This window comes from Drosophila subobscura, chromosome A (assembly GCF_008121235.1).
Source record: "Drosophila subobscura isolate 14011-0131.10 chromosome A, UCBerk_Dsub_1.0, whole genome shotgun sequence".
NCBI lineage: Eukaryota > Metazoa > Arthropoda > Insecta > Diptera > Drosophilidae > Drosophila > Drosophila subobscura.
This window is the reverse complement of record NC_048530.1, coordinates 17,291,415-17,317,081: the sequence shown is the minus strand read 5'-3', so window position 1 is coordinate 17,317,081 and position 25,667 is coordinate 17,291,415. Positions and strand designations below refer to the sequence as shown.

Sequence of the window (25,667 nt, the reverse complement as noted above, 5' to 3'; positions counted from 1 at the left end):
CATCGATGACGAGGACGAGGATGCGGATGCGGATGCGGATGCAGAGCAACAGCTGCAGCCGGATGCCGCCAGTAACTGCGAGGTGTCCGCCATATCCATGACGGTATGGTCGGCCATCGGGCAGCGGCTGAATGCACTCGTCTGCCATTGCTGCGAGCGCAAGTTGCCAGAGCCTGAGAATGTCTAAATGAGCATGGAGCAGCCACCCCCCTTGCCCCTCCACCCGTGGCAGCAGCAGCAGCAGCAGCAGGTTGGAGTCAGTCCTTAGCCCAACTATTAGTTTAAGCCGCTTGACGATTCATTGTTTCCCACTCCTATCCTGTTTTTTTTTTTGGTTTACCTTTTAAGTATTTTTTTATTTATGTATACCCTAAGACATGCACACACACACACACACACACACACAAATATATACTGCATATGTGTATAACAGATCCCAAAGGATACGTGAACCATCCCTGGCATTCCTGGCATCCCTGGCATCATTGGCAGCTGGCGACTCAGTGAAGATTTCCGCTCATATCTGCCCATAAATATATCTACTAAATAATGGATACATATCACGATGGATCCACCAATGAATCCCGACCTATTCTAAGAACGAACATTTCGGATAACATTTGCAAAGTTTACGCCCTGATTTCGGCTTCTTCCACTGCAAAAGGAATCAAATTTCCAAAAGTAAAATCAACTTCCAGAGAATGTCCTCGCGGGGGTTGCAGTTTCCAAATTGGTTTTCCCGCAGCTTTCGCTCGGAGAGCGTCAATCGGACATCAAGCATTGCGCATTGAGCATTGCCTACTGTCTTTGGTGTCTGTCTTTCCATTGGGAGGACTCTAAGCCAGCCATTTCCTGTGCACTTTGCCGGAACAGTTCGATGCTAGGCGCCCCCCTGGATCAAGGGACTTTAGCTCGTGGCTGTTGCTGTGGCTGTGGATAGACGAACGTGGATAGTGTGGTCTTCAAATGGCACCCGAGGCGCACTGATTGGCAGACATCAGCTCAGAGTTGGACCCATACAGCAGACACCAGCAGACAAACCCCACAGCCGAGACCCAGCACCAGTTGCAATCTCGTTTTCGTGCCAAATTCACGACTAATTACGCAAAACAAATTTTCTGCCATTGCGAATGCATTCGGCAGGAGCTATGCACTCCCATTCGGAGTCTGGCCATGGCTCTGAGTCCTGGGTGCCAGGGTGCCAGGGTCCACGTCTGCCTAATTCCATTTGCCAGTGCCGCGCGGTTCGAGGTTGCCTCCAACCCTATTTTTGGTTTGTTTTTTGTTTCCAAATCCTATTCCTAGTCCCCGAGTCTACCCCCACCCTGTAGCACCTAAGCCCTGCAGTGCTGCAGGGAAAGTCATCAAGTTGCTGGGCTGAATGGCCGCAGGAGTGACTTTCATGGTGATGCAATTGGATTTTTACAGCTGCCGATTCTAGGGCCGATTCTGTTGCACATTCGATGGCAGATTCTGTTGAAAAGTCTGTTTTCGGTGTTGCTGCTAATGTGCCGCTGACAGCAGCACTCAATTAGTGGGTGGGTGGGATGGTGAATAGCAGCAGTAGCTGGAGGATACTCGTGCAGTGTGTGTGATTACATTGACATTTTCACGATTTTGATTATTCACTGCAATTCGGTTGCAATTTGCAGTTGCTGTTGCGAGGGGGGGGATTGGAGACTGGTTACGGACGAATATCAATTTGCGAAACTGCTCGGAACGAATGTAACAAAACTCTAACCACATATCCAGCGAATGGGGGGCATTGGAGAGGTCCTGCAGGACCTGCATGTCACGAAAACCAAAGTTAATTATTGTCTATGTAAATTTCTGTATGTAATTTAGTTAAATATATAGCTCTGCACATACCCACACACACTCACACTCACACACAGACACACAACAGCACGCATTAGGCAGAGAGCATCCGGCTCTGTGTGCTCTGTGAAATAATAAAAAGTATTGCCTACTTTGCAGGGCAACAAGCGGCAGGTTAGTGGCATTTGAAGTAGGAATACTTTTTGAGTCAATTGACTCAATAAACCAGACAGACAGTATCGAGATTTTTGAATAATCAAATTATGGAGTATATACAAGTAGGATGGACGCAGCAGCATGATTTAAAATGGTGCAGCTAGAAGCTAAAAGTTAGGATTAGCCGAGCTGGCCCTTGGTACACACATTTACATAACTCGTAACTCGTCAAAGATGTATGTATGTCTCCATGTATGTATGTGTTTTTTTTTTTTGGTCATTATTAAGCTGATGAGCTGTCAATTGGCTAGGCAGCTGCAGAGAAGGCTCAAGTCCAAGCTAGATTAATAAAGATAGAAAAAAAGCACCCAAAATGGATGTTAATGGATGTTTATTTGATGTACGTACATTTAAGTGTCTAACAAGCTAACTAATTAATTGTGCATTGTAATTGCAGCCTCAGTGTCATTTCTCACATCCCCTTACAACAGTGTGTGCGTGTGCGTGTGCGTGTGTGTGTGTGTGTGTGTGTGTGTGTGTGTGTGTGTGTGTGTGTGTGTGTGTGCGTTGCATTCTTGATGTTAATATAAACTGATATTCATATTGATGTTGCCTCTGGGTGTCCTCTAAGTGTATTTTTTGTAGCGCATAAGTCACCAGAAAGACATACAGATACGAGTACAGTGCGTTGCGTACTGTATGGCCTGAGCAGCACTGGAATATTGTTCGTTCGCGTAGTTAGACTTTTGAGCTAGTTGTTAGTTTAAAGAACCTATTGATGTATGTATGTATGTATGTATGTATTTATGTATTTAGCTGTAACAGCAGCACTTTGAAGTGGCCAACGCGACTTGCTGGATGTCTAGAGTGTACCTAAAATGATAGTTAAAGTCTAGCAAACTAGCAGAATACCCGTCTACCCCAAACTGACATGCATGTCAGTATGTATGTATGTATGTATGTATGTACGTATGTACTTGTGTAGCAAACACATCAAGTTGATTTGTTGCCTTATACTAACTACTACTGATGTACTACTGATTCTACTACTACAAACTACACACGACCACTGCTGCACCACTGCTGCAGCTGTAAGGGTGAACTTTCGACGCCTCTGACGAGTGACTAGTGACGAGTGACGAGAAACGTGTGGAAGCACTCGCCCAGGTCGCAGCATTTTATATTTATATACATATATTTACTCGTATGTTTGTATGTATGTTTCCCACACAATTTCCCTTGTTTGAATGCAAAAAAACAAAACATAAAGACTAAAACTTGAATTTAAATGAAAATCAACAAATGCAAACAAAAAAACAAAACAACTTTCCAACAAAACCAAACAACTAAACTAAACTATACATATATAAATAAAGAAATATATATATATATACATAAATGTAATAAATATAAATATACCTACATAAATATTTATCTTAAAGATACCGCAACTACAAATAATAAATAAAAAAACAACAAAAAAATAAATGAAATGAAAACTCTAAATGTTTTACAAATGTATGTATAAAAACACACACAAAAACAAAATAAAAGACAACTAAACCCAAAGGAACACACAGAAAAAACCAAACATAAATGTAAACCATTTTAAGCATAATTTAAAACTAGTTTAGAGCTCTAAAAGGAAACCCGCCCCCAACCCCAAAAGAGATAATTCTTTGGGGCAAGAAACAATGAGATGATAGATGGGCCCAGATTCGGCTGGCCGAACACACAATATGCTCCTGCAATGGCTGGGAGGATATTTTTGGGGCATGCAGATACGATCATTGCCATGAAAATCGAACAGCAGAAAATGACAGAGAATTAAATGACCATTGCAGGGGTATTTCCACATGATATTCGGTGTATATGTATGTACTATATTTAGTGTACTTTTTGGCAGTCAATTAAACGCTTTTCCCCCTTCCAAAAGTTGGTAGCTAGATATGATAAACCCCACCCCCCACCTATGGATCTAATCTGTGTATCCGGGGCGGTATAATAATGTTCCAAAAGGCAAAATGTTTGTGTGTACCTATGACATATTTGAAATATCCTTAGACAAGGATATGCGCAATTTGGACCAACTTGACTGCACACCCGACCATACCCCTATGTGCCCCACTCTATGCCACTAAGCAGAAGCGAATACAGTCACACCCACAGATACAGATACTTATTACTGGAGACAAATGGATACAGGATCTATGTAATTGTAGGACAAAAGTAGCACCACATATCGTCATAAGTGCAAAACTTGTAGGTCTCCACACACTCACACACAAAAGAAAAGGGAGAGAGCAGAGGGCAAAGGAAGAGAAAAAACAGAAAACAAAAAACCCTCGTAGAAAGAGAGAGCAGACAGCTACTACAATAGAAAAGAAAAATAACTAGACAAAAAGAAGCTGCAGAGACAGAGACCTAGATGAGGAGGAGGAGGATGATGATGGCATTATTACTTCTCCGTAACCGTACCCCTAACCCAAACCCAAACCCTATCACGAATGCACCTGTGGATTGACCTGCATGCAACTTAATGTTTATAATTTTCTACTTAACTTACAAAGCAGCGACTCAAAGCATACTAAAAGCAAACTAAAAATCTAAGAGAAATATTCCAAAACGGTTTCCAACAATAAAACAACACATATTCCTAAACGCACACACACAGACACACAGACAAGTGCACAAAGGTCCCGAGAGCGCGTGGGCATTATCAGACTCAAGGGCACTGCCGAGTGGCTGCACAACAAAGAGAGAACGATATAGCGAGAGAGAGAGAGAGGAGAGCCGTTACTCTCCACTGAAGGGATAGCGAGAGAGAGAGAGAGAGTAGAGTGAGTAGAGCATTACCGCATCATCCGCTGAGCTGCAACCCAATGTGGCAGCCTCAACCACCGATAATGGACCACACACCCATGCATGATCCACACACGATCCACGACGATAAATGTATGTACCCCATAGTCATGCCCCTGATAAATGTATGCCCAAACACTCGATAGGATAGGCAATGTCTCACTACTACAACTACAACTAAAACTACATTCAACTTAAACTCGAACTAAATCAACTAACTATATATGTATGTATGTATGTATTTATGTATGTACTAGTGACCCTCCTGAGAAAACTGACAAAGCCTTTACTTCAAAACACACACACAAACACACACAGATGCAAAATACTAAAGACTAACATTTTAATATACAAAAACCCAAAAACAAAAAGCAAACAACAGAACAAACTGGAAAACAAAACCAACAAAAAAAAAATAAAAGTAAACTAAAACTTGAAAATGAAATTTTAAGCAAAATGAAAATCCTGCAACAGCATTCTTCGGCAGGCCGAAGCTTAGATGCTCTCTCACGCACACACACACAAACAGGAGTCACAGCAGTGGTGAATAGAAAGCAAAATATGTATTATAGATGTACTATGTATGCTGGAAACGGTTTTGTTCTCCTCTTGCCGAACGATGCACACACGAAAAAGAACGCTTTGAGCAAAACCCGATGCCTGGTGTACCCTTGCAAAATGCAGGATACTTCGTCTACTTGGTGGCATCGTGTACAGGCTTTAGCAGGGGTAACACCATGCCATTTATGTACACTTTCAAATTTGATGTCAATGAATCTGAACGATATATATCTACTATATACATGTACCGAATAGAACTATATATAAATATACATAAACAAATAGCAATAATTTGTAAGAGAAAACCCCGAAACCAATTCACCCAGACAAACCGTGCAGTAGCCGTGCATATCGTGCAGCAAAACTTGTGGCAACTGTGGAACACACACTCGAAACATATGAATAGAAAAAAAACAGAATTAAGAAAAAGATACTTGAACATGTTACCCGAGCCTATTGTGTTGTCTAAGCTACATACAAACGTAATGAATAAAGAACGAAGAATAAGTGTAAATTGAAGACACATGCCATACATTATATGCAACCTGGCAACCCTGTAACGAATGCACTTGGCAACACAGCAATCAGCAAATGCCCCTCCAATGCCCACTAACCAAAAGCTCCCTCTAAGACCTATACCTATACATATATGATATTGAAGATATATTTCTGAATGAAGGAAAAGAAGAAACCAAAGAGCAAAGCAAAAACCAGAGTAAATTCTATGTATACAATGATACAAATCCCAGAGAAGTGGAATAAATAGTTATATAAATGTACACATGCCTATACCCGTACACAGACAGACATAAATGGATGTATTATAAAACTCTTGGCACACCGAAAACGAGGAATGCAGGGAGGCAATGCAACAAACAGTCCCCTCAAAACTCCAAGCTATGCAAACAACAAAAATCAAATCGAATCACACAACCAATAAATAAAACAAAAACGAAAAACAAACAACAAAAGCGATGGGTAAGACACAAGCAAAAACCAGCGAAAAAACTACTCGTAAAATACATTCTTTGAAATTTTTTCCCAAAATGCATTTAAATGGTACACAGAATATTTAAATGAGATCAATGAAAGCAAAAACTTGTATTTAAAACTTAAGCTATGTCCAACTCAGATAATGGCGCTCACACACACACACAGAGACATGAGACACGTGACGGAACGAACCTACGAGACAGAGACTAGCCCAAACCCACAAAAACAAACACAAACGAAGACGGCAACACTCTCTCTCTCTCACACACACGAACGCAAACAAACAGACACACACACACACACACAAGTATTTTTGTGTAAACGTTTAGAACAGAAAATATGAAACTAATGAATGAATATGAAATACATTGAATAAAATAATTTCCAAACTACTTATTAAAAAAAAACGCATATTGAAGTTTACAATGTGAAAGGAAGGCAAAGGAATGGCAAGAGGTTGCAACGAAGCACCGGAAGGACGATTAGAGCTCATAGTAGAAGGAAGTTACACATATATTCTGATTCGGTTGGTTCATGGGAATTTCATAGAAATTCTGAATGCAAAGAGGGAGAAACGGTAGCATACTTTTGGGAGTTTGACACTGACATAGCTCCCATGACAGCCCTTTGTAGCACTCAAACTTAAAGCTTCAAAAGGTGCAAATTACTGTTGTCCGAAAAAGCTGTCGAAAGCTGGTTGAAGCTTTCGCATCTACAGCTTCTGCCGAGTAGGTAGAAATAGTCGCTAGCTCGAGGGCAGGCAGCTTTGCCGGGCTCCAACACAACATGTTGCATGGGGTTGCGGTTGCGGTTGGAAGGCAGCCAGGCAGGTAGCCCTCAGCCCCCAGCAGCCAGCTGCCAGCAGTCAGCAGGCCAGAAGCAGCAGCAGCAGTTTCAAGTTTCAGTTGACTCTTTCACACGCAACGCGGCAGTCGGAGGCGACGCTTGACGACGCGGACCCAACTCGACTCAGACTCAGAGACACGGCTCTGCTTCTGCTCTACGCTCTACGCTCCACTCTACACTCAATCTGCTTCCTTCCCCTCCCGTCGCTACCCCTCCCACCATCACCACCACCACCACCAGTTTCGTCTATCCATTTCGGCTCGTTGTGTGTTGGCCAAGTTTACACTCTCCGACAAAAGCGAATGGCAAAAGCAATCAGCAAACACCAAGTAGTAAAAAGGACAAAAGAAGAGGCGTCCCAAAGGCCCACACAAGGTGTGTTAATATATAAGGTGAGCGGCAAAGCGGCATTCACGATCCTCGACGAATCCTCGTATAGGCCACCATATACATGAGTGCATGTGTGCATATGTAATTAGGAGACACTCTCTGGGAGTGAATGCTGCACCTATTAGGCTGCACACACTCTGCCACGGACCGCGTGTTGTTATTGTTGCTGCTGCTGTCGCCGCGTTAAAGTTTTACCCACCCACTGCCAGCCACGGCAGAGAGAGTGCTTTGCTTCTATGTGTGTGTGTGTGTGTGTGTGTGTGTGTGTGTGTGTGTGCTGGGAAATTTGTGTTTTGTTTTGTTTTCCCATTTCTCTCTCACTCATCAGTCTGTTCTCTCTCTCTCTCTCTCTCTCTGTTGTGGAACATTTTTGTTGGTGTCAAAAGTGAAACAGAAATTTAACGTGAAATGTAAGTAAAATCAAAATCAAAGAGAAACCTTGAAATGTCCCAAAAAAGAAAGAAAGCAAGAGGAATAGCAGCAAAAGGAAATGTAAGGGAAAATCAATGCGCGTATGCGTGACGTGACAGTGTGTGTGTGTGTGCGTGTGTGTGTGTGTGTGCCTCGTCCTTTGTATGTGTGTTGGAAAGAAAATCCATAAAGCGTGCTGCGGCGTGAAGTGTAACTCGAACTTGTCGGCAGGCTGTGCCACCCCTATCCACACGTCCGCCACTTCCTTGAGGCTTTTGTGTGCAACATTTCTCATTTTTGGCAACCGCAAAATCATCCTCTCGGCAGCAGCACCACCAAAACGGAATGGAGAGAAGCAAACGGTAAACAACGAACCCGTTAAACAGCTGATCCCCTTTCGGACTGCAGGCCAGAACGAGACAGCACACACACATACACAGCAGCGCCAGAGAGGAGGAGGTTGAGGTGCCTGCCTGCCTGCCTGCCAAAAACTATCTGTCGACACGAGCAGCCACATCGCACAGTGGCACACAATATGCTCGTGCTAGAGCAAAAAAAAGAAAGACTGAGTAAAAGTTAGCAGTTGGTCAGAAGCATTCCATTAGTTGCACACAGCACGTGGTAGCCGCTGAGTCAATAATCGGTTCCAATAATCTGTCGTCTCGTCTGTCACACACACAGTTACACACGAGAAGCAGTGCAGGAAGCAGTGGCTTCAGCCGAAAAGCAGTGTGCAGCACCCACACGCCGCCGCCAAGTTCAAAATCAACGCCTGACAATGACAGCTGCAGCGACGTGGCGGCGCCCACTAGGCCAAGCAGAGACTGAGGCAGAGGCCGTACCAGCTGCAGCACCAGCAGCAGCAGAAGCGATTCCAATCAAAACAACAAAAGCAACAAGGATAGCACCAACAATTACAACAGCAGCAAGAAGAGGGCGAAGGAGCACAACAATCAATGGGCTTGACACGACAGGGCGACGTCGTCAACGAGCATGCTGCACCCAATGGACGGAGACGGGAGCGAGAGCGGGTGCGGGAGCGGGAGCGACAGCGGCAGTGGGCATGAGCATCAGCCAACAACGGCTGGGAGAGAGAACGATGCCAACGATGACGTCGCTGTGGCTGCTGCTGCCATCGAATGCGACATCCTGGCTGCTCTTGGCCCTGCTCTGTCTGCTCGGCTGCCTCTGCCCCTTCACAGGTAATTAGTGAGCGCCCCCCTCCATACAATTTATATTTGATATACCCTCTAGCATGGGGTGTACCGATTTTGAGCACGCTCTGGGTGAAGCTGCCATCGTGGGAACGGGAAGGCTTTTAAATGCGCCGTGGCCACCTCTCTTGGTTTAGTTCTCTTTTCTTTTCTTTTCTTTTCTTACTTTCCCACACTCTTGGCTGGCGGATCTTGCCAGCAAAAAATGAAACACGCACTTAACGGCTTGTGTTTGCCGCTCATTTGCATGCCCTGCCCCCTCCAAATGCCCCACTTTTTTATGTCGCAACCTTAATCGAATGGCGCCCGGTTCTGGCTGATTATTCACCAAACAAAATTACATCCACGTCACCCGTCACGCATTAGAAGTGGAAGAGCCATTAGCCAGCCATTCGCAGGCGGAACAATAGCTAAAGATTCGAAGATTCCTCTTTACTCATTTTCATTTTCTCCGGCTATGTACAGTCACACAATTGGCAGGCAGCCTGTCGGCGACTGTTATTTTTTCGTTTGCCACTGGGCTGTTGGTGGAGGCAGTCGGCAGTTGGCAATCAAATTATTACAGTAAATTCTCTCTAGTGGCAGGGTGAAGGACACTGGATATGGGCAAGGGTAAAGCCTTGTGTACATTTACATAAATACCTCCAATCGGAGCTGCATCCTTTTCGATAGAGGTCCTTCTCCACTTGTGCCGTCTCGCGAGAGTCTTCACTGTGTCCAAAAGTACTCCATCAAATTTGATGATCCTGTTTTCCTTTTTATGTGCCAGCCAGTGCCGAGTCATGGGCAAAGCACTCGCTTGTCAAAGGGCTAAGGTGAAATCTGGCAGAGTGTGCGGAGTGTGGAGCGTGGAGTGGGCGTGGGTGTGTTGGTGTTTAGCTTCAATATTTGTACACAGCCTTGACTTTGCACATGCAATGCAGGCCACTCCACCACAGCCACAGCCCTGCCGTGCTTGAATATCCCCTCTGTTGAGAACGCCCAAATGGCAAAGCTCTAGCGACTTATGAACATTGCAGATTGTATCCCTATGCGCGCTCGCCATTCATCTTGAGGCATTCTGTAGCCTGCTTAGAGGCGCCACGGGCTCATTAATTGCACTCTGGGTGGCTCGTGGGCTAATTCAGCGCTAAGCGCAGGCTTATATAAAGTGGGCCCCCAACCCTGTCACAGTCCGGCGATCAATCGATTGGGTTCCAGCTAATTACACGTACAATGGGTCAGGTGGCTAGGTGCTGGGTGCTCGGTGCTGGGTGCTGGAGGGTGTGCAATCAATCGACCGTTGTGTGCTGATAGGCCGTTCAGCCCATCGAGTGTGTTGTCCCTGACCAGGGGTTGATTATGCTCAACGATGCAATCAGATGGGCAATCAAATCATTCACTGTCTAATCCCAGGCCTGCATCGGGGCCACAATCTGTGATGCTAAACACGCCCCTGCCTTTCCTTGCGACTGCCACCGACACGTGCGCCCAGCCAGTGAAAATGTGTGGCAAAGGGTAGACAAAGACACAGAGACACAGGCACAGTGGCCGTGCTAATTACGTTGCACCACAATCATCACCAGCACCAGCACCAGCCCCTTTCCCCACATGACACACTCATAATGGTTTTATAATCTTTGGTTCCGTTAACAGTTTTCCAAAAGCCATGGCCAAAACAAAAGTCGACGAGCACTTCCTTGTTTTCTATTTTTCTTTTGCTGCTTCTGCTGCTCAAATAAAAACACGCACACAGACAGAAAGACAGTGGGACGGAAAGACAGCAAGAATGTCTCGCTAGTGGGGAACAGGCAGCGAACAGTGGGCACGCTTCCGCAAAACTCTTGGCAAACGTCCAACCAAAAAAACTAAAAATTTCGGGGAAAGTCACCATCTTTTATGTATGAGTAGTACCTTCGGGCATGTACAAATCTCCTTTTGACACAGCCCTGCAAAAACAATTGCGACAAATTATAAGCTCTACAATGAGTAGATCGCTTCCTCATGCTTAGCATTGGCAATAAATCCCAAAATATACATACATATATCCAAATATTTATGGATTTAGCAAAATAAATATTAACAACGTTTCACAGGATTTTTTATTCTTGGTAATTCATGGATATACCTGAATTAATAGCGACATGAAAATACGTTTGCAAAATATTGCGATATATTATGAAGGGCTTTTGTCACTCTGTGCCCATTGTGCAACGCTCACGTGTACGGGAGCCACAGAAGCAGGCGGCAGGCAGCAGGCAGAAGCTCTACTCAAAAGTGAAGGAGGAGTACAAAAACCTGATGGCTGCACTCACTCAGCGAAGCCGCCATGACCCTGCCACTTGCCCACACCCCCTACCTTGCTGTGCCACTGCCGCAACTGTGCCACAACTGCCACCCTGCGCCTGGCCACAATTGTCAGGCATTTATGGACGCTTGTGAGGGAACAAACAAGGCTGCAACCAGCAATGGCATTTGATTTAATTTTGTTGTTGCTGCTGGCAGCATTGAAGTGGCTGCAACTCGACTGCCGACTGCCGACTACCGACTACCGACAACCGACTGGCAAATGAAATTGAAAATTCTTGAAGAATGCTTCTCGGACAGTTGGAAAAAAGTTGCCAGTGTCAAAAAGGTACAATTGATTCATGGCAGAAAGGAAGCGGCGCACTTGCAAAAGTCCTTGACAAAACGTCGTCGGCCCCCCCTTTAAATCGAAAGCAATGCAAAATTGTATTTGCAACATTGAAACTAAATCGATTGTCATTTTATCTGTGCAATTGAGTCTTCAACGATATGAATCAATATCAAATGCAGGGGCAGACATGAAATGCAATCGAAATGAAATCGAACTCAGAATCGCAATTAAATTGTTGTCTATGTACGCATTCAAATGAACACCGATGGGCAAATTAAATGCCAAATGGAATGTAAATATACATATGTACATACATGTATATGTACATATGTATGTACATATGCATGTATTTATGTACTAACACTAATCAAATCACTTTGCTTGTGTCAGCATCCAGTGAGTGGAAAATGCAGCTTTAATTAGATGGAATTCGACCATCGATATTAATATCTACATATTCCAAATTGCAGTTTTCGTGGGTTGGGTGGTGGGGTGGGGAGGGAAGGCATTGATTTTAAGCGAAAATAGCACAAAGCACGCTTTGCTCCCATTTTGGGGTCGCATTTCGGATGAATCCCCCTCCCCGAAAACTCTGCTGCCACTCGAGCAGGATGTGGGGCTGCAGGGCTACGGGGCTGCAGGGGTGCCCCAGTGTGCTGCTTGTAAATGTCACAACAAAAGCTATTTATAAGTAAGCCGCGGCCCTGGCAGCGTAGCACCGCATCACAGCAGACCGCACCCAGTTCAAGACCACACTGAAAACCAAATAGAAAATGCACCAAAAATCGGGTGGGGAGTGGAAGTTTATTTGCCATCGGATATTCCATATGGGTACATTACATTTCATTTAAATCTAAGATCTCCTGCACCATGAATTGCCTTTGGGTTTCGCACAGTGTAGCCTGCAAGCAGTGCTTGGGTCCGGTCCCGGTCCGAGTGGTGCTTGGCTCAGGTGCTGGAAGTGAGAGAGCCAAGCATTAAAAAGTAATAAACATAATTGTGAAATAATGCTGCATGCCGCAGATTTAGCTTCAGCTTTGCCCACTGCACCTGGCTGCCATGAAATGCAGTTTCCGCGAGCACAAAGGAACCTACGAAGGTTAGTTCGGTGGCGGTTCGGTGGGTTCGGGGGGTTCGGTGGGTTCGGGGGGGTGGTAAACTTAGACCCAGGACACAGCTAAATTGTTTGGGCGACAGCTGGCGCTGGGCACGAAAGTCAAGAGTGCGCTGGCTTTTAATTATTCAAGCAGCTCTTACACAAACAAATTCCAAGCGTTGCTTTTACTGTCGCTAAATGTTGACATGCCGCACGCTGACGCTGACGCTGAAACTTCTACACTTGCCCTGGAATCATGTAGAGCAAAATTCAACAACAAAAACGAACAACTGCAAACAGCTCTTATTTCTATGTTTTATTTTAAAGTATTCCAAATACTCACACGATTTTTTAGTGGTTTTTCTTTTCTCTGTCTGCCATTGCATCGGTAAGGCAGTAGATTTGGGCTTTGGGCGATCTTGAAAGGGTGTAAAGCGCATGGGAGAACGGGCCAGGCGCACGTGCACGTGCGAAAGCTGGCCGCAATGGGGAAACGTGTGGCTAGGGCAGGGGTTCGGTTGGGTTTGGGTTGGGTTGCAACTGCAACGAAGCGCAAGGCAAACAAATAAAGTGAACAAGCCACTGCAGCAGCAGCAGCATCCGCCAAATGTCGCCTCGGCCTAGCAGCACAGCACAGCACAACACTCTCCCCTCGCCGCCCCTTCCTTTTGCTTTCCTCGTCCAACTGCTTTACCACTTTTGGCACAAAAGCAGAAAAATAGCAGGGGAAAGCGTGGAAGCAGGAGGAATAGTGAAAGGAAAAAGTTTACTGCAGTTTGCCGCTGACTACTCGCACGCGACCCATTCAAGTACGTCGTACGCCCATGGCCCCGCAACTCCCCGCCCGTATCCATGTTTGTGTTCGAACCCAGCAGCAACATCAGAGTTGCAACCGCAACCGTTTTATGTTTGCAGTCAAACAGAAAGCTTTTAAAGCTTCATTCAAAAGTTTCCTGCAACGAAAGCAAAGCAACACACACACACACATGAATACTCTTGTGTCCCCTGTGTGTGGTGTGCCCCTTGACCCATTCATCAGCAGCCTGAGACCCATTCCCGTTCCAAATGCAAACCCTTGCAGATCTGCTGCTTGTCTGGCTCACTCATCGTGTGTCATTCTGTCATTCAGTGTGCTTTCCATGCTTTGCCCATGCCCGTGCCCAGTTAAACTGTCCGGACTGGCATTAGACATACGAGTGCACGAGTCGCTTGCCCATTTATGTACGGTCTACATACATATGTATTGTATGTTCCTCCCCACAGTCCCTCACTCTCATAAATAATTCAGAAAGTGTAAAGGTCTCGACTGCTGCACTAAAAACCCATCAGGATTGGCACTTTCGAGATGCTGCGGGCAGGAGCAGAGATTTATTATAAAATGGGACATTTTAGAAGCATCTTTTAATTAAACAATTTAAAAACAAACTTTAATCGATCTCTTCGGAAACTGCCAGCTATTGCAAGTTTGCTTTGTTTCAATTACCAAATAAATTCCATCATTTCCACTGGAATTCTTAGCTAGAGCTAGAGCAAAATTCATTCATTAAACCCAAGCAGAGACGAAATCATTATTTCAATCTGTCTCAATAAGTCGCCTTCAGCATAGAGAATAGAGCTGAAAACTGCGCAAAACACGTATTATCTGGCTGACGGATCGGTTTTGGATGGGATGGGATGGGATCGGGCGACGTGAACCCTGGTGGCTGTCTGAACCGAAAGCCATTCCAAATTGATAGCCACTGAACCAGTGGGGGGGGGAGATCAGCCATCAGCCATCAGCCATCAGGCCGTTCTAGAGCCGGATTAAAGTGGAGCATTGGCAAATTGATTAAGCTTCAACGGCTATCGCTAGACATTCCGTTTGATTCTATTTTCTATATTTATTCCACTTGTGTCTCCCGCAGATGCTTTGGAGGAGGACTGTGTTGACTTTCAGGGCAACAAGGTCAACCATGGCATGCTGTATGTGCCCGGGCCCGGCGTTTGCAGCCTGTGTGTCTGCTATCACTCTGAGCCACTCTGGTGCAAGGCCATCTACTGTGATCCGCCCTACGTAAGTGCCGCATTGCTTACCCCTCCTGTCTGTACGTTCTACTTTAAGTACTTTAATTTTCCTTTCATTTGTTGTGCAGTTTTGCAAAAACTTTCGAGTTGGTGAACGTTGCTGCGAGTTCGAGTGCCTCGATCCGCCTGGCGAGGATAAGCTGTATCAGGTGGGTGTATCCATAAAATATAATCTTTGATCTCCTCTTATTTATTGGCTAATATTTTCGATTGTTTTGGCAGGAGCGCATGCGGAAACGTGCGGAAATATTGGCTGGCAACAGCACCGCCACGAATGTGCGACTGGCCCCGCTGGCCATGTCCTCCATAGTGCTCGGCTTCCTCGGCAACAGCTTCCTCAACTTATAACTTGAAGACATAGAGCCAGCGGGCAGTGGCAGTAGCTAAATCAATTTTTAATAACAAACCAACAAAAAAACTCACAAAAGAATGAATTTCCAACTCAGATAGCCCTCAATTTTTGTTGCTCCTCAAAAAGAAAACCAAAAAAAAAACAAAAAGCAAACAAAACTCGTAGAACTCTCAGACAACTTATTACAATGTAATAGACAAAACCAAACAAGTTATAGAGTTATTATAACATATGGTACATGTGTGTATGTACTTACGTATAGGTGTATCCTTATAGAGGCAAGGGAAGGTGCCGTGGAGACGTAGGTTTTCAACTCAATATCCCCCAGACTTATATAGGTACAATAATTATTCATTTCCGGATGCACGCCGAGAACCAAGCAACCAAGCAACCTTAACTCCCCCTCTCTCTTTCATCTCTCCTCGCCCAATAAGCAATTGCAGTGTGATCCGAATCGATAGGTAGCAAAAAAACAAAAAAAAACGAAAGCCAGAGCAAATTTCTAGCATATAAAACATAGACATTTATTTACTTATTTACACAATGAAACAAAAAGGGAAGAAAGTATAGGAGAAAGGACAACACCAAGCAACCAGAACAAACTCATCAAGCGAACGAATAAGACAGTCTCTAGCATGTAAGATTTCATAGTTATAAAAGGTATATAAATCGAGGGATATGGATATGGATATGGATATGCATCGAGCATATAGCTCAGTGTATCGGAAACGTTGTTGATTAGTGTTTAGCCCACAAAATGGAAATGGAAATGGAAATGGAAATGAAAGTGGAAAAAGGAAAAGGGAATCTCTTTTTTTTTTGAATCCTCACACACACATAGTCAAAAAACACACAACAAAACACTTGCGCTTAGAAAACGTTTTTTCATCTCGAAACAAAATTAGATATATGTACTTAGATATATGTATGCATAGAAGAGATTTAGTGGCAAAATGTTTTGGTAAGGGTAAAGGAATATCGTCGTTGAAAGTCCCCTCATCTCTAGATGAAAATTGTAGTAAATTACACATATCTTGGCAACATTTTTTCCAATATACAACACACATTTATATTAACAAAAAGAAACCAAACAAAAAAAACAAATGAAAACCAAACGAACACAAACATGTACCACGTCCGAGAACGGCGAGTGAATGAATGAATCATTGAATATTGCATTGGTGCTAATTTTATCATAGGCTAAAGAAGACACAAAACCGCAGACAGCAGCACATAACACGGCACATCACGTCACATGTCACACTTGAATCACAAATTGAATCAAATTCTAAAATACACTTATATCAAGTAGGTAATAGGAAAGGGATTAAAGAATAAATAGTTAGTAGGTGAAGAATGTTTAAGATAACAAATTGCCCAAGGTAAAGAGCTGTTGAGCGTCCAATAATAAATCGATACAAAAATCTACTTACTATATGTATGTATCTTTTACGCTGCCCCATCCAATGCATTGGTTCGTTTCTTTTTTATTGTCCTTCGTTCTAATAAGTAAATCAAGTGCATAATCAGAGCAGGCAAAGGCTTAATAGATAAGTACTAAGGGGAGGAGATTTCGAATAGTTTTCGTTTCACTCGAGCAAGCTCTCGCTCTCTCTTCAAGCCCTCTCCGTCTCTTTCAATAATACATACATATATACAGATATATTCGTACTACTATATGTATGCATAGTTAGTGATTTAAATTTAGAGATACTCGTATAGCAGGACCAGCAAACAACAACAACACCCCTAATCACTAGCAAAACAAACAACAACAAATAACTCGAATCGAAGCGATAATCATAAACCAATTGGAAATCGAGCGAGAGATGCGTATGTGTATCTCTGATCAAAATCTTTCAGTTCAGTGGAAGGAAAAGCAACAGATGGGAAAAAATGCAAAACAAACAAACAAACAAATAATGAGGAGTACGGCTGTGACATTTTGTTTGCTTTCAAATGCATAAAACACAACTGTAAATACAAATAAAAACTAAAAACTTTAAATTAAAAGTAATAATAATGATAATTGATACGTACTTATGATCGTGAATGGTCGGGGCATGTGAGGTGAGGAGGGTGATGGTAAAGGGTAAAACAATTTGAAGAGGCTTTCAAATTATGAGGCAGAGTAGAACAGAAAGGGATAGGGAAAGGTAACGACAAAATAATTAACTAATCAACTACTGAATGTACAATTCAATAATGCCACAACATCTGACCAATTATGCAAGCGTATATACTGAATATATATACACCATAGCAGACATTTACATATTTACATATACAACAACTGATCCATACCAGATATACATACATACATACATCAATCCAAGTATTTTCTAAGACAAATGACAAATTTTAATTACGAATAAAAACAACAGAATTAGGAATGAGGAACGAAAATGAAGAATGAGGAACGAGGAATGAGGAACGAGAACGACGAGGAGCCGAGCATATTTGAAAGGCGCTTAACAAATTTTAATATAGACTCCAATAAACAAAAATGCAAATTGGCTTTAATTAACAATTAAACAATTACGAAACTAATAATAAATAACTAACGAATCACACCAATAATAACTATAATAATAATAATAATAATATCTAATGAGAATATCTAGAAGACATACAAATTGACTATTATGTTTGTTGTGTTTTTATTATTATGTATTCATTTTAGATAGAGAACAGTGTTGTAAAACAACGTAAAGAGATAGGAAGTTCAATCCCAAGCCATTCCCTGGGAATTTCATTTCGTTTTTGTTCTTTTTTTGTACAACTAAAGCAGGATACAGGACTTGGGAGTGAATTCTGTGAGATCTGTCCCACACTCTGAATACCCAAATCTCTTCGAGTCAGAGAGCGTGAGGATTACAGACCAAGTGTCTTGGTCCATTTAGAAGGCAAATATCAGTGGGACTAGGCATCCAGCTCCCCGGGGCTAATCATTATTATTCAGATATATGTATGTACTAATATAGAACAGGAAATACTTTCAATTTCGTAATCCTTGCCAACAAAAGCAAAATAAGAACCAAAACCAAAAAACTACCAAGCTTGAAAATAAAAACTTTTAAAGTAATCTAAATCAAAGTTCGAACAGGAGAATTATAAAGCTATGAAAATCTTTCAAATAATATTAAAATAATAATAAACCAATCAGCAATGTTTGTGGATTGTTTAGCAGGGCAGGTGGCAAATCCACAGAATCATTTATGCATACAAAATACTTCAAAAATACTTTCCCAAATACAAGAAAAATTTTAACAAAAATAAACAAATATTTTCACAATAGCTTAAACCAATCTTTGTGTCATATTATTTGTGTGTGCGTGTGTGTGGGTCGGAATTTACACAAAAGGGGAAATCCGTATCTTGGTTCTTTGGAGGTACTGCTGCTCGATCGATCTAAATGGATTTTGTTCTGTGCTCTATGGATGTGCCAAGCTCCGAAAACATTTGAATCATTTCTGCTGCTGCTGTTGGTACTTTCCATCTTCCATTTATCCCATGTACGAGTATGTATGCGGGCGCATGAATCAGTGGCCGCAGTTCCGGGCAACAGAAGGCGGTTCTTTTGTACGGGTTGGAGGCGTTCTTTGGTCCAGTTGTGTTCGTCGCAGTGGAAAATGTATCTACGTGAAGGAACCGAACAGCAAAAGGAACAAGTCATTGAATTTTAAATCTACTTTATTCCATATAAATCGAAAAAGTTGTTGATATTTTAAGGGATATAAATGTAATTTTTTCGCAAAGCCTTGTATCCGATATTGTGCAGTAATGCCAGAATTTTATTTTAAAAAGTTTTCGTAGATACCCAGCCTCCCCCTGGCAATCGTTTTGGCTCCCTCCATTACCACATAGCAAACACGTGAAATATCTTTGAAACACTTTACAGTGATATTTTATATTTTGTTTAGCAAATAGAAAAAAAAGTGGTTGTTTAGGAATTTTGTTGTAAAAAAAAAAAAACTTATTAGGCATAATAATAAATACAACTAAATACTGGAACCTAGGGTACATTTTGTAAATACTAGTTCTAGAAGCTGTACAGAACGTGGATGAGTTTTAGTTGTCAGTTTTGAGTTTTGTTTAAACTTTAAACTTATTTATGTAGTGTATGTAAATGTAGTGTGAGTGAGCTCGGTTTAGCGCAAAAGACGACACAATAGGTTTGACTTAATGCTAGAATTTAAATAGTTACATTCTATATGCATAACCGTATGCAGTTAATTATAGTTCAGGTGATCGATATCCTATGCTCTGTCACAATGTTGAATGTTGAATTTACAATTTTCGAATAAATAAATGTAAGCCTAAAAGTTAAATCTGTCGCTATCTGTACAATTGTATGTATAATTATATATGTAATAGTATGATTTTGCAGTAGGTGTATGCGCCTAGAGTCTCTTAAATGTCTGGAATTCTGTACAATTGATGGAAGGACAATTGGCTGTCCGTTCGGCTGCTAAGTCTATGCTCTATAGTATACAGATGGCGACAGCCCTGTGCCTGCTGTTGGCGGAGCACCTGGTTGGACCGGGTGTACAGCTGCCTGTCCGCCTCCGCCTCTGCCTCTTCCACTTCCACGTTCACGTCCACCGGCAAGGATGCGTCTTCACATCGCAGTCCAGTTCCCTCTGACACTTCACTCTGGCCTCGATCGCCTCGCTGCTTCGATCCGTACGTAAGCCGGAGGCGGAGTAGCGAGAATGGTGGCGGAGATGTCGCGTAGGGGGGCATGGGCATTCCCTCTTCGTCAGCATCGACAATGGCATCGACTGGAGCATCGGGCTGATATTATTGAGCTCCTCCCGCTGCCGTTGCCTCCTTGGAATCGCCAGAGCCCGGCGCCGGGACCACCTCCTTCATGGACTCCACCTTGGCAACAATCTTGAGGGCGGGGCCCAGCTTCATGCCCATGGCATTCACCAGGTGATTCTCCTTGAGCAGCAGCAGCGCCTGCCCGTCGATCTCCTGCTGAACAAAGTCGTCCACATAGTCCTGGCAGCCCGGCAGATTCCGTATGAAGTCAGCGACCTCGTCCACACTCCAGTTGCAGATGGGCGAACGCTCGCCTCCGCTCGAGGATGAAGATGAGGATGCTGCTGCTGGCACTGGAGGCTGGGGCGCCACCGCTGCTGCAGGAGGTGTGGGAGCCGGAGACGGAGCCGCAGGCAGGGCCACGTGAGCGGGAGCCGGAACTGTGAGTGCGACTGCAACTAGGGGAGGGACTGGAACGGGGGTGCCTGCCATGACTGGCAGGACAGGAAGGCAGGAAGACACCAGTGGCACTGGCAGTGGCAGTGGCAATGGCTCCGCGTTGCTTGACAATGGCATAAGGGACAGCGGCGCGGACTGCAGCGCTTGCAGTGCGTCCGTCTGCATCTGCATCTTCTCCTCGGCCATGGCCTCGTCCAGTTTGTCCACCAGCGCCATCGCATCCACTCCCACAATTCCTCCAATTTCCATTTCCATTCCCATTCCATTGCTCTCTCCCACTCCCACTCCTACTCCGCTGGATGCCGAGATGCCTGCGACGCCAGTCTTCGCCTGCCTGGCGCAGCCTGGGGAACAGAAGCGCTTCCGCTTGAGCTTCGCCTTGTGCTCCAGCTTGCCGCACTGCTCGCAGGCCACCATGTCCGTCGCACTGCCTGCTGTTGGGGATGGGGTTGGGGTTGTTGTTGCCGTTGTTGTGGTTGTGGTTGGAGTTCCAGTGGCTATTCCGCATGGCTTCGAGTCCTCCTGCATGGCAGCCTTTTTCTCTGTGAGGGAATGAGAGCAGAACATGGATTAGTATCAGGATGGACGGATGGAAGGTAGAACACTCACTTGGCGGCTCGTCGCTGGTGTCCTTGTCAGCATAGCGTTGCCTCGTCACAGGGAAGGGCTCGTTGGCCTCCTGGATGATGAATCCGTCGATGACATGGGTCAGCACATTGGGCTTGATCATTGCCTTCGGCAGATCCTTCCCATTGCTCCCATTGCTCCCATTGCTCCCATTGCTGATGCTCGTTGTAGTTGCTGTTGTTGTTGTGGGTGTAGTCGTCGCAGTGCTGCTGCTGGTGGTCGTCGTTGTGGTTGTCACAGTGGTGCTCCCTGTCCTGCCCAGACTGCCTAGCCCAATCCCGTTGCTGACTGTCGTCGTGGTTGGCGTCGAAGGTCCGCTGCTGATGCTCGTAGCTGTTGCCGCTCCGCCCTTGCCCTCATCCTTCCCACTGTGCGTGGAGCTAGTGGTGCTGCTGGTGGTGCTGCAGCTACTTGTGGGCAGCACCACATTGCTCTGCCTTGTAGTGGTGGCCTTCGTGGGCGTGGTGGTGGTGCTGCTGCTGGTGCTGGTGCTGCTGTGAGACGCCTCCGGGGCCTCTCCATTTACCCTGGAGTCACTCGTGGAGCTACTGGCTTCTGCTGTGGCACTGGCACTGCCACTGACATTGCCGCTTGCAGCGGACTTGGGCGTGGTGTTGACAGACGATGTCTGCTGGTGGTGATCCTGGCTAGCGGCACTGCTGTTCAGAGGTGACCCAATGGGCACCAGGGTGGCGGTGGGTGTGGGCATCTTCAGCGTCGTCTCCTTGGTGGGTGTCGCCGGATGACTACCTCCACTGGCAGCGCTGAACGCGACCAGCGTTGCCGGAGAGGGCATCACACCGCTGCTGCTGACAGGTCCAACTGTGGCGTTCATCATGGACGTCATGGCCATTATGGGGTTTGTGGCGGGCGAGTGCGACGCAGCCGCCAGAGCGGGTGGTCCCTGCTGCTGTTGTTGTTGCTGTTGTTGTTGATGCTGTTGTGTGGCTGCTGCAATGCTGGCGGAGATTAGCTGTTGCTGCTGCTGCTGTTGTTGTTGTTGCTGCTGTTGTTGGTGTTGGTGTTGCTGCTGCTGGAGCTGGGCTTGGTGGATGCTGGCTGCCATCGTGCTGCTTGTGACCAGCGGACCCGCTGAGTGGTTTGTTATTGTCACTACGCTGCTGGTCGGCAGAGAGGAGCTGCTACTGGCCGACTTGGCCGTCTGGAAGATGGCGCCGGAGGCCGAGAGGGCGGCCTGGAGGGCACTCGAGGTGGCTATACCTGCGGGCGTCGTAGTCGAGGACACCGAGAAGGGAACGTTGCTCAGCTGCAATTGTCCCGCTTGCGTTTGCTGTTGCTGCTGCTGCTGCTGACCCGCCCCACCCGCCTGCTGCACCACAATTTGTTGGATGATGTTTTGCTGCTGCTCCCGTTGCTGTTGTTGTTGCTGTTGTTGTTGCTGCTGCTGTTGTTGTTGTTGCTGCTGTTGCTGCTGTGCCTGTGCCTGAACCTGAGCTTGCACCTGGGCCTGCGCCTGCTGCTGGAGCTGCTGCTGCAGCAATTGGTTGTGGAGCTGCTGCTGCTGCTGTTGGTGGGAGGTGATGAAGGTGTTGGGCGCCACCTGGAGTATTTGCTGAGCCAGTGCCTGCTGCTGTTGATGTTGCTGCGCCTGTACCTGAGCTTGGGCCTGCGCCTGTGCCTGTGCAACCTGTTGGCGCTGATCCTGCTGCGCCTGGGCAACCGCCTGCTGCTGCTGCTGTTGCTGTTGCTGCTGTTGTTGCTGCTGTTGTTGCTGCTGTTGTTGCTGCTGCTGTTGTTGCTGCTGCTGTTGGGCTGCCGCCTGCTGCTGGATCTGGATGGCAGCTATCTGCTGTTGGAGCATTTGCTGCTGCAGATACTGCTGCTTCTGCATGAGCTGCAGCTGCTGCTGCTGTTGCTGCTGCTTGTCCACTCCGGCCGCAGTGGCTGCATGCAGGGTCTGGCCATTCTGCAGGGTTATCGGCGTGCCCGTGCTCATCACGACCATCCTACAAGGGAAAAGAAGAGCGAAGGCAATGGATGAATAAGATATGGTGACTCTGAGTGCTGTCTCTGCTGTCCACTCACTTGTTTCCCGCTGCGGTGACCACCTGGTGGAGGTTCGCCTGTTGTTGCTGCTGGTGCTGCTGCTGCTGTTGCTGGACGGCAGCCATGTGCTGGCCCACGCCCAGTGCTTTACTCTGCACCGCGCCAACCGCCACCACCTGACCATTCTCCGTCTTGAGGGCCGGCAACGCCGGACGGACAGGCTGCTGCTTGTTCCGCATCTTGGCCTTGAGCAGGTTCTGGTTCTGCGCCGTCTGCGTTGACACGGAGCTGGCCGGGCGCACCTGCGTCCCATTGTGGGGTATAATCGGTGCTCCAGGACGCTGCAGGGCCGTCAACTGTTGCTGTTGCTGTTGCTGCTGTTGTTGCAGTTGGGCCGTGGCCACCGCCAATTGCTGTTGTTGCTGCTGCTGTTGTTGTTGCTGTTGCTGTTGCTGCTGCTGCGCTTGGCTGTTGGCCGCCGCCTGCTGTTGCTGCTGTTGTTGTTGCTGCTGCTGCTGCTGCTGTTGTTGCTTGGATGCCATCGCTTCCAGCTGGGTGCGAGGCTTGGTAGGTGTCTGGGTCACATTGCACTGAATGATCTCTGTGGAAAGAATAGGAATTAGCACGGATTTCAGTGGAGGATGGGGATGGAGATGCGGATGCGGATGCCACTTACGATTCTGCTGGGTCTGGAGGGTCTGCGTGGTGGGCTGCTGCTGGATGAACATGCCCTGAGTGCCGTCCGGCTGGCCCCGCAGGATGAAGGAGTTCGAGCCGATGGGCTGCAGGCCGTTCTGCCAGAACCAGGGACCGAGCTGCATCTGCTGCGCCTGGCCCGCGCCGGCACCGCCCAGCGGATTCAGCAGCTGCCCGCCCACGCCCACACCCACTCCCACTCCCACGCCGGGCAGTGTCGACTGCGAGACCTGGACGCACTGCTGGGTGGTGGTCTGCTGCTGCTGTTGCTGCTGCGCCTGTGCCCCCCCAGCGCCTGCCGACGCAGCCTGCACCGTGTTGGTGGTGGTGGTCACCTTCTGGACCACCTTCTGCGCCTGCATCTTGCCCTGACCATCGGCGCCTACTCCCACTCCTGCCTTGGCCATGGCCACCGCCTGCTGAGCCGCTGCCGCCGCCGTCAGCTGCTGCTGCTGCTGTTGGGCGTTGAGTTGTTGTTGCTGCTGCTGTTGCTGCTGGGCGACCATCGACTGGAAGAGACTCTGCTGCTGCTGCGGCGAGTGGGAGATGACGTTGACCAGATTGGGCGAGATGAGCAGCGTCTGCGGGGACTGGCTGGAGGGGATGGCGTAGGTGCCGCCGGCGAACCCGCCCTGCCCCCCGATCATCTGCTTGGCGTTCTGCGTGGTGGTGGTGATCATCTGGGGGCCGTTGCCCTGGAACGGCTTCCCGGCGGTGATCACTTGTATGGGCTGCTGGCCGAGGCCCGCGGAGTGCAGCAGGTTGCCGGAGATCATCATTTGCGGGTAGATGAATCCCGGCGAGGGCTGCATCAGCTGCACGGTCCGACCCTGGGACCAGTCGCCGGTCACTCCGCCGGTGGCTGCCGCCAGCTGCATCGGCGACATCGTACTGATGGCCGTCGAGTGCTGCTGCTGCTGCTGTTGCTGTCCCTGCTGGTTCGCGGGACTGGGTGCGCCTCCGCCCTGACCCTGGCCCTGGCCTCCTCCTCCTGCTCCGCCACCTGCAGAGCCGTTTCCTCCGGCTGCATCGGCTGCCGCCGCCGTCAGCTGCTGGAGCTGCATCTGCTGCAACTGGCTCGCCTGGCTGGCGTCCAGCAGACCTGTCGCATGCTTCAGTTCCGTGGTGGTGGTGCCGGCCGAGTGCGTGGGGAACTCCTGCTTTACCTGGATGGCATACGGGTTGCTCGCGTAGAAGTGCTGCAGCTGCTCCGGTAAGATCTGCAGGGGCACCGTCGTGGCGGACGCCACCTGTTGGGCCGGGCTCTGTGACTTCTCCATTGTGTGGCTGCCGCTGCTGTGTCGGGGGTTCTGTGGGGCAATCCTAAGAGTGCAGGTGCGACGTGTAGTGCGCGGTGTCCCAGCTTCTCCTCCTCCTCCTCCTCCACTTCCACCTCCTTCACCGTTTTCGTTTCCCTTCTGCCTTTTTGTGGTTGGGGTTGCCTGTCGCTGTTGCTGCTGCTGTGGCAAGACCTGACAATCGTCAAAGTTGATGCCCGCCTTTTGGGCAAGTGTCTCCAGGCACTGGAGCGGTCGCGTTCGCGTTCGCTGTTGCTCCTTGGTGATCAGCGGCTTCTCGCTGACGTTCGATGTGTCCTTGAGGGGTAATGTGGTGGCTCCTCCTGTCTGGGGTGACGATGCTGTTTGCGTGTCCGCTCTGTGGGGGGAAACGAAGGAAAAGCACACAAAGTTAGTAAACAAACAATCAAAAACCAAAACACACAGAAACACA

At 46.8% G+C, this 25,667-nt stretch overlaps 2 protein-coding genes across 8 annotated transcripts in view; one reads left to right on the top strand and one right to left on the bottom strand.

Moving 5' to 3' along the window:
- Positions 1 to 181: 181 nt before the first annotated feature.
- On the top strand, positions 182 to 18,424 carry LOC117903548. 3 transcript variants are annotated; one of them, XM_034815741.1, is made up of 7 exons: positions 182 to 250; positions 8,365 to 8,399; positions 8,719 to 9,070; positions 9,101 to 9,239; positions 14,869 to 15,017; positions 15,097 to 15,177; positions 15,251 to 18,424. In XM_034815741.1, the coding sequence occupies exons 1-7, from the start codon at positions 188 to 190 to the stop codon at positions 15,374 to 15,376; spliced, it is 945 nt and encodes a 314-aa protein (XP_034671632.1). In that variant the 5' UTR covers positions 182 to 187; the 3' UTR covers positions 15,377 to 18,424. The 3 variants fall into 3 exon arrangements, with proteins under 3 accessions (XP_034671632.1, XP_034671631.1, XP_034671633.1); XM_034815740.1 differs by having other exon boundaries at positions 8,719 to 9,239; XM_034815742.1 differs by lacking the exons at positions 182 to 250; positions 8,365 to 8,399 and adding an exon at positions 7,986 to 8,036 and having other exon boundaries at positions 8,719 to 9,239.
- Positions 18,425 to 19,333: 909 nt separating this feature from the next.
- Positions 19,334 to 25,667, bottom strand: part of LOC117903531 (polyhomeotic-proximal chromatin protein) — a 28,536-nt gene continuing 22,202 nt past the window's right edge. For 2 of the 5 annotated variants that reach the window (XM_034815705.1, XM_034815704.1), the window contains exons 2-5: positions 23,917 to 25,592; positions 23,280 to 23,841; positions 21,216 to 23,200; positions 19,334 to 21,148 (exon numbers count right to left, since the gene is read on the bottom strand). In XM_034815705.1, coding sequence (XP_034671596.1) covers positions 20,184 to 21,148; positions 21,216 to 23,200; positions 23,280 to 23,841; positions 23,917 to 25,592 — 5,188 coding nt within the window. In that variant the 3' untranslated portion in view covers positions 19,334 to 20,183. The remainder of the gene's footprint in view (positions 21,149 to 21,215; positions 23,201 to 23,279; positions 23,842 to 23,916; positions 25,593 to 25,667) is intronic. The other 3 variants (XM_034815706.1, XM_034815707.1, XM_034815709.1) reach the window with 3 other exon arrangements.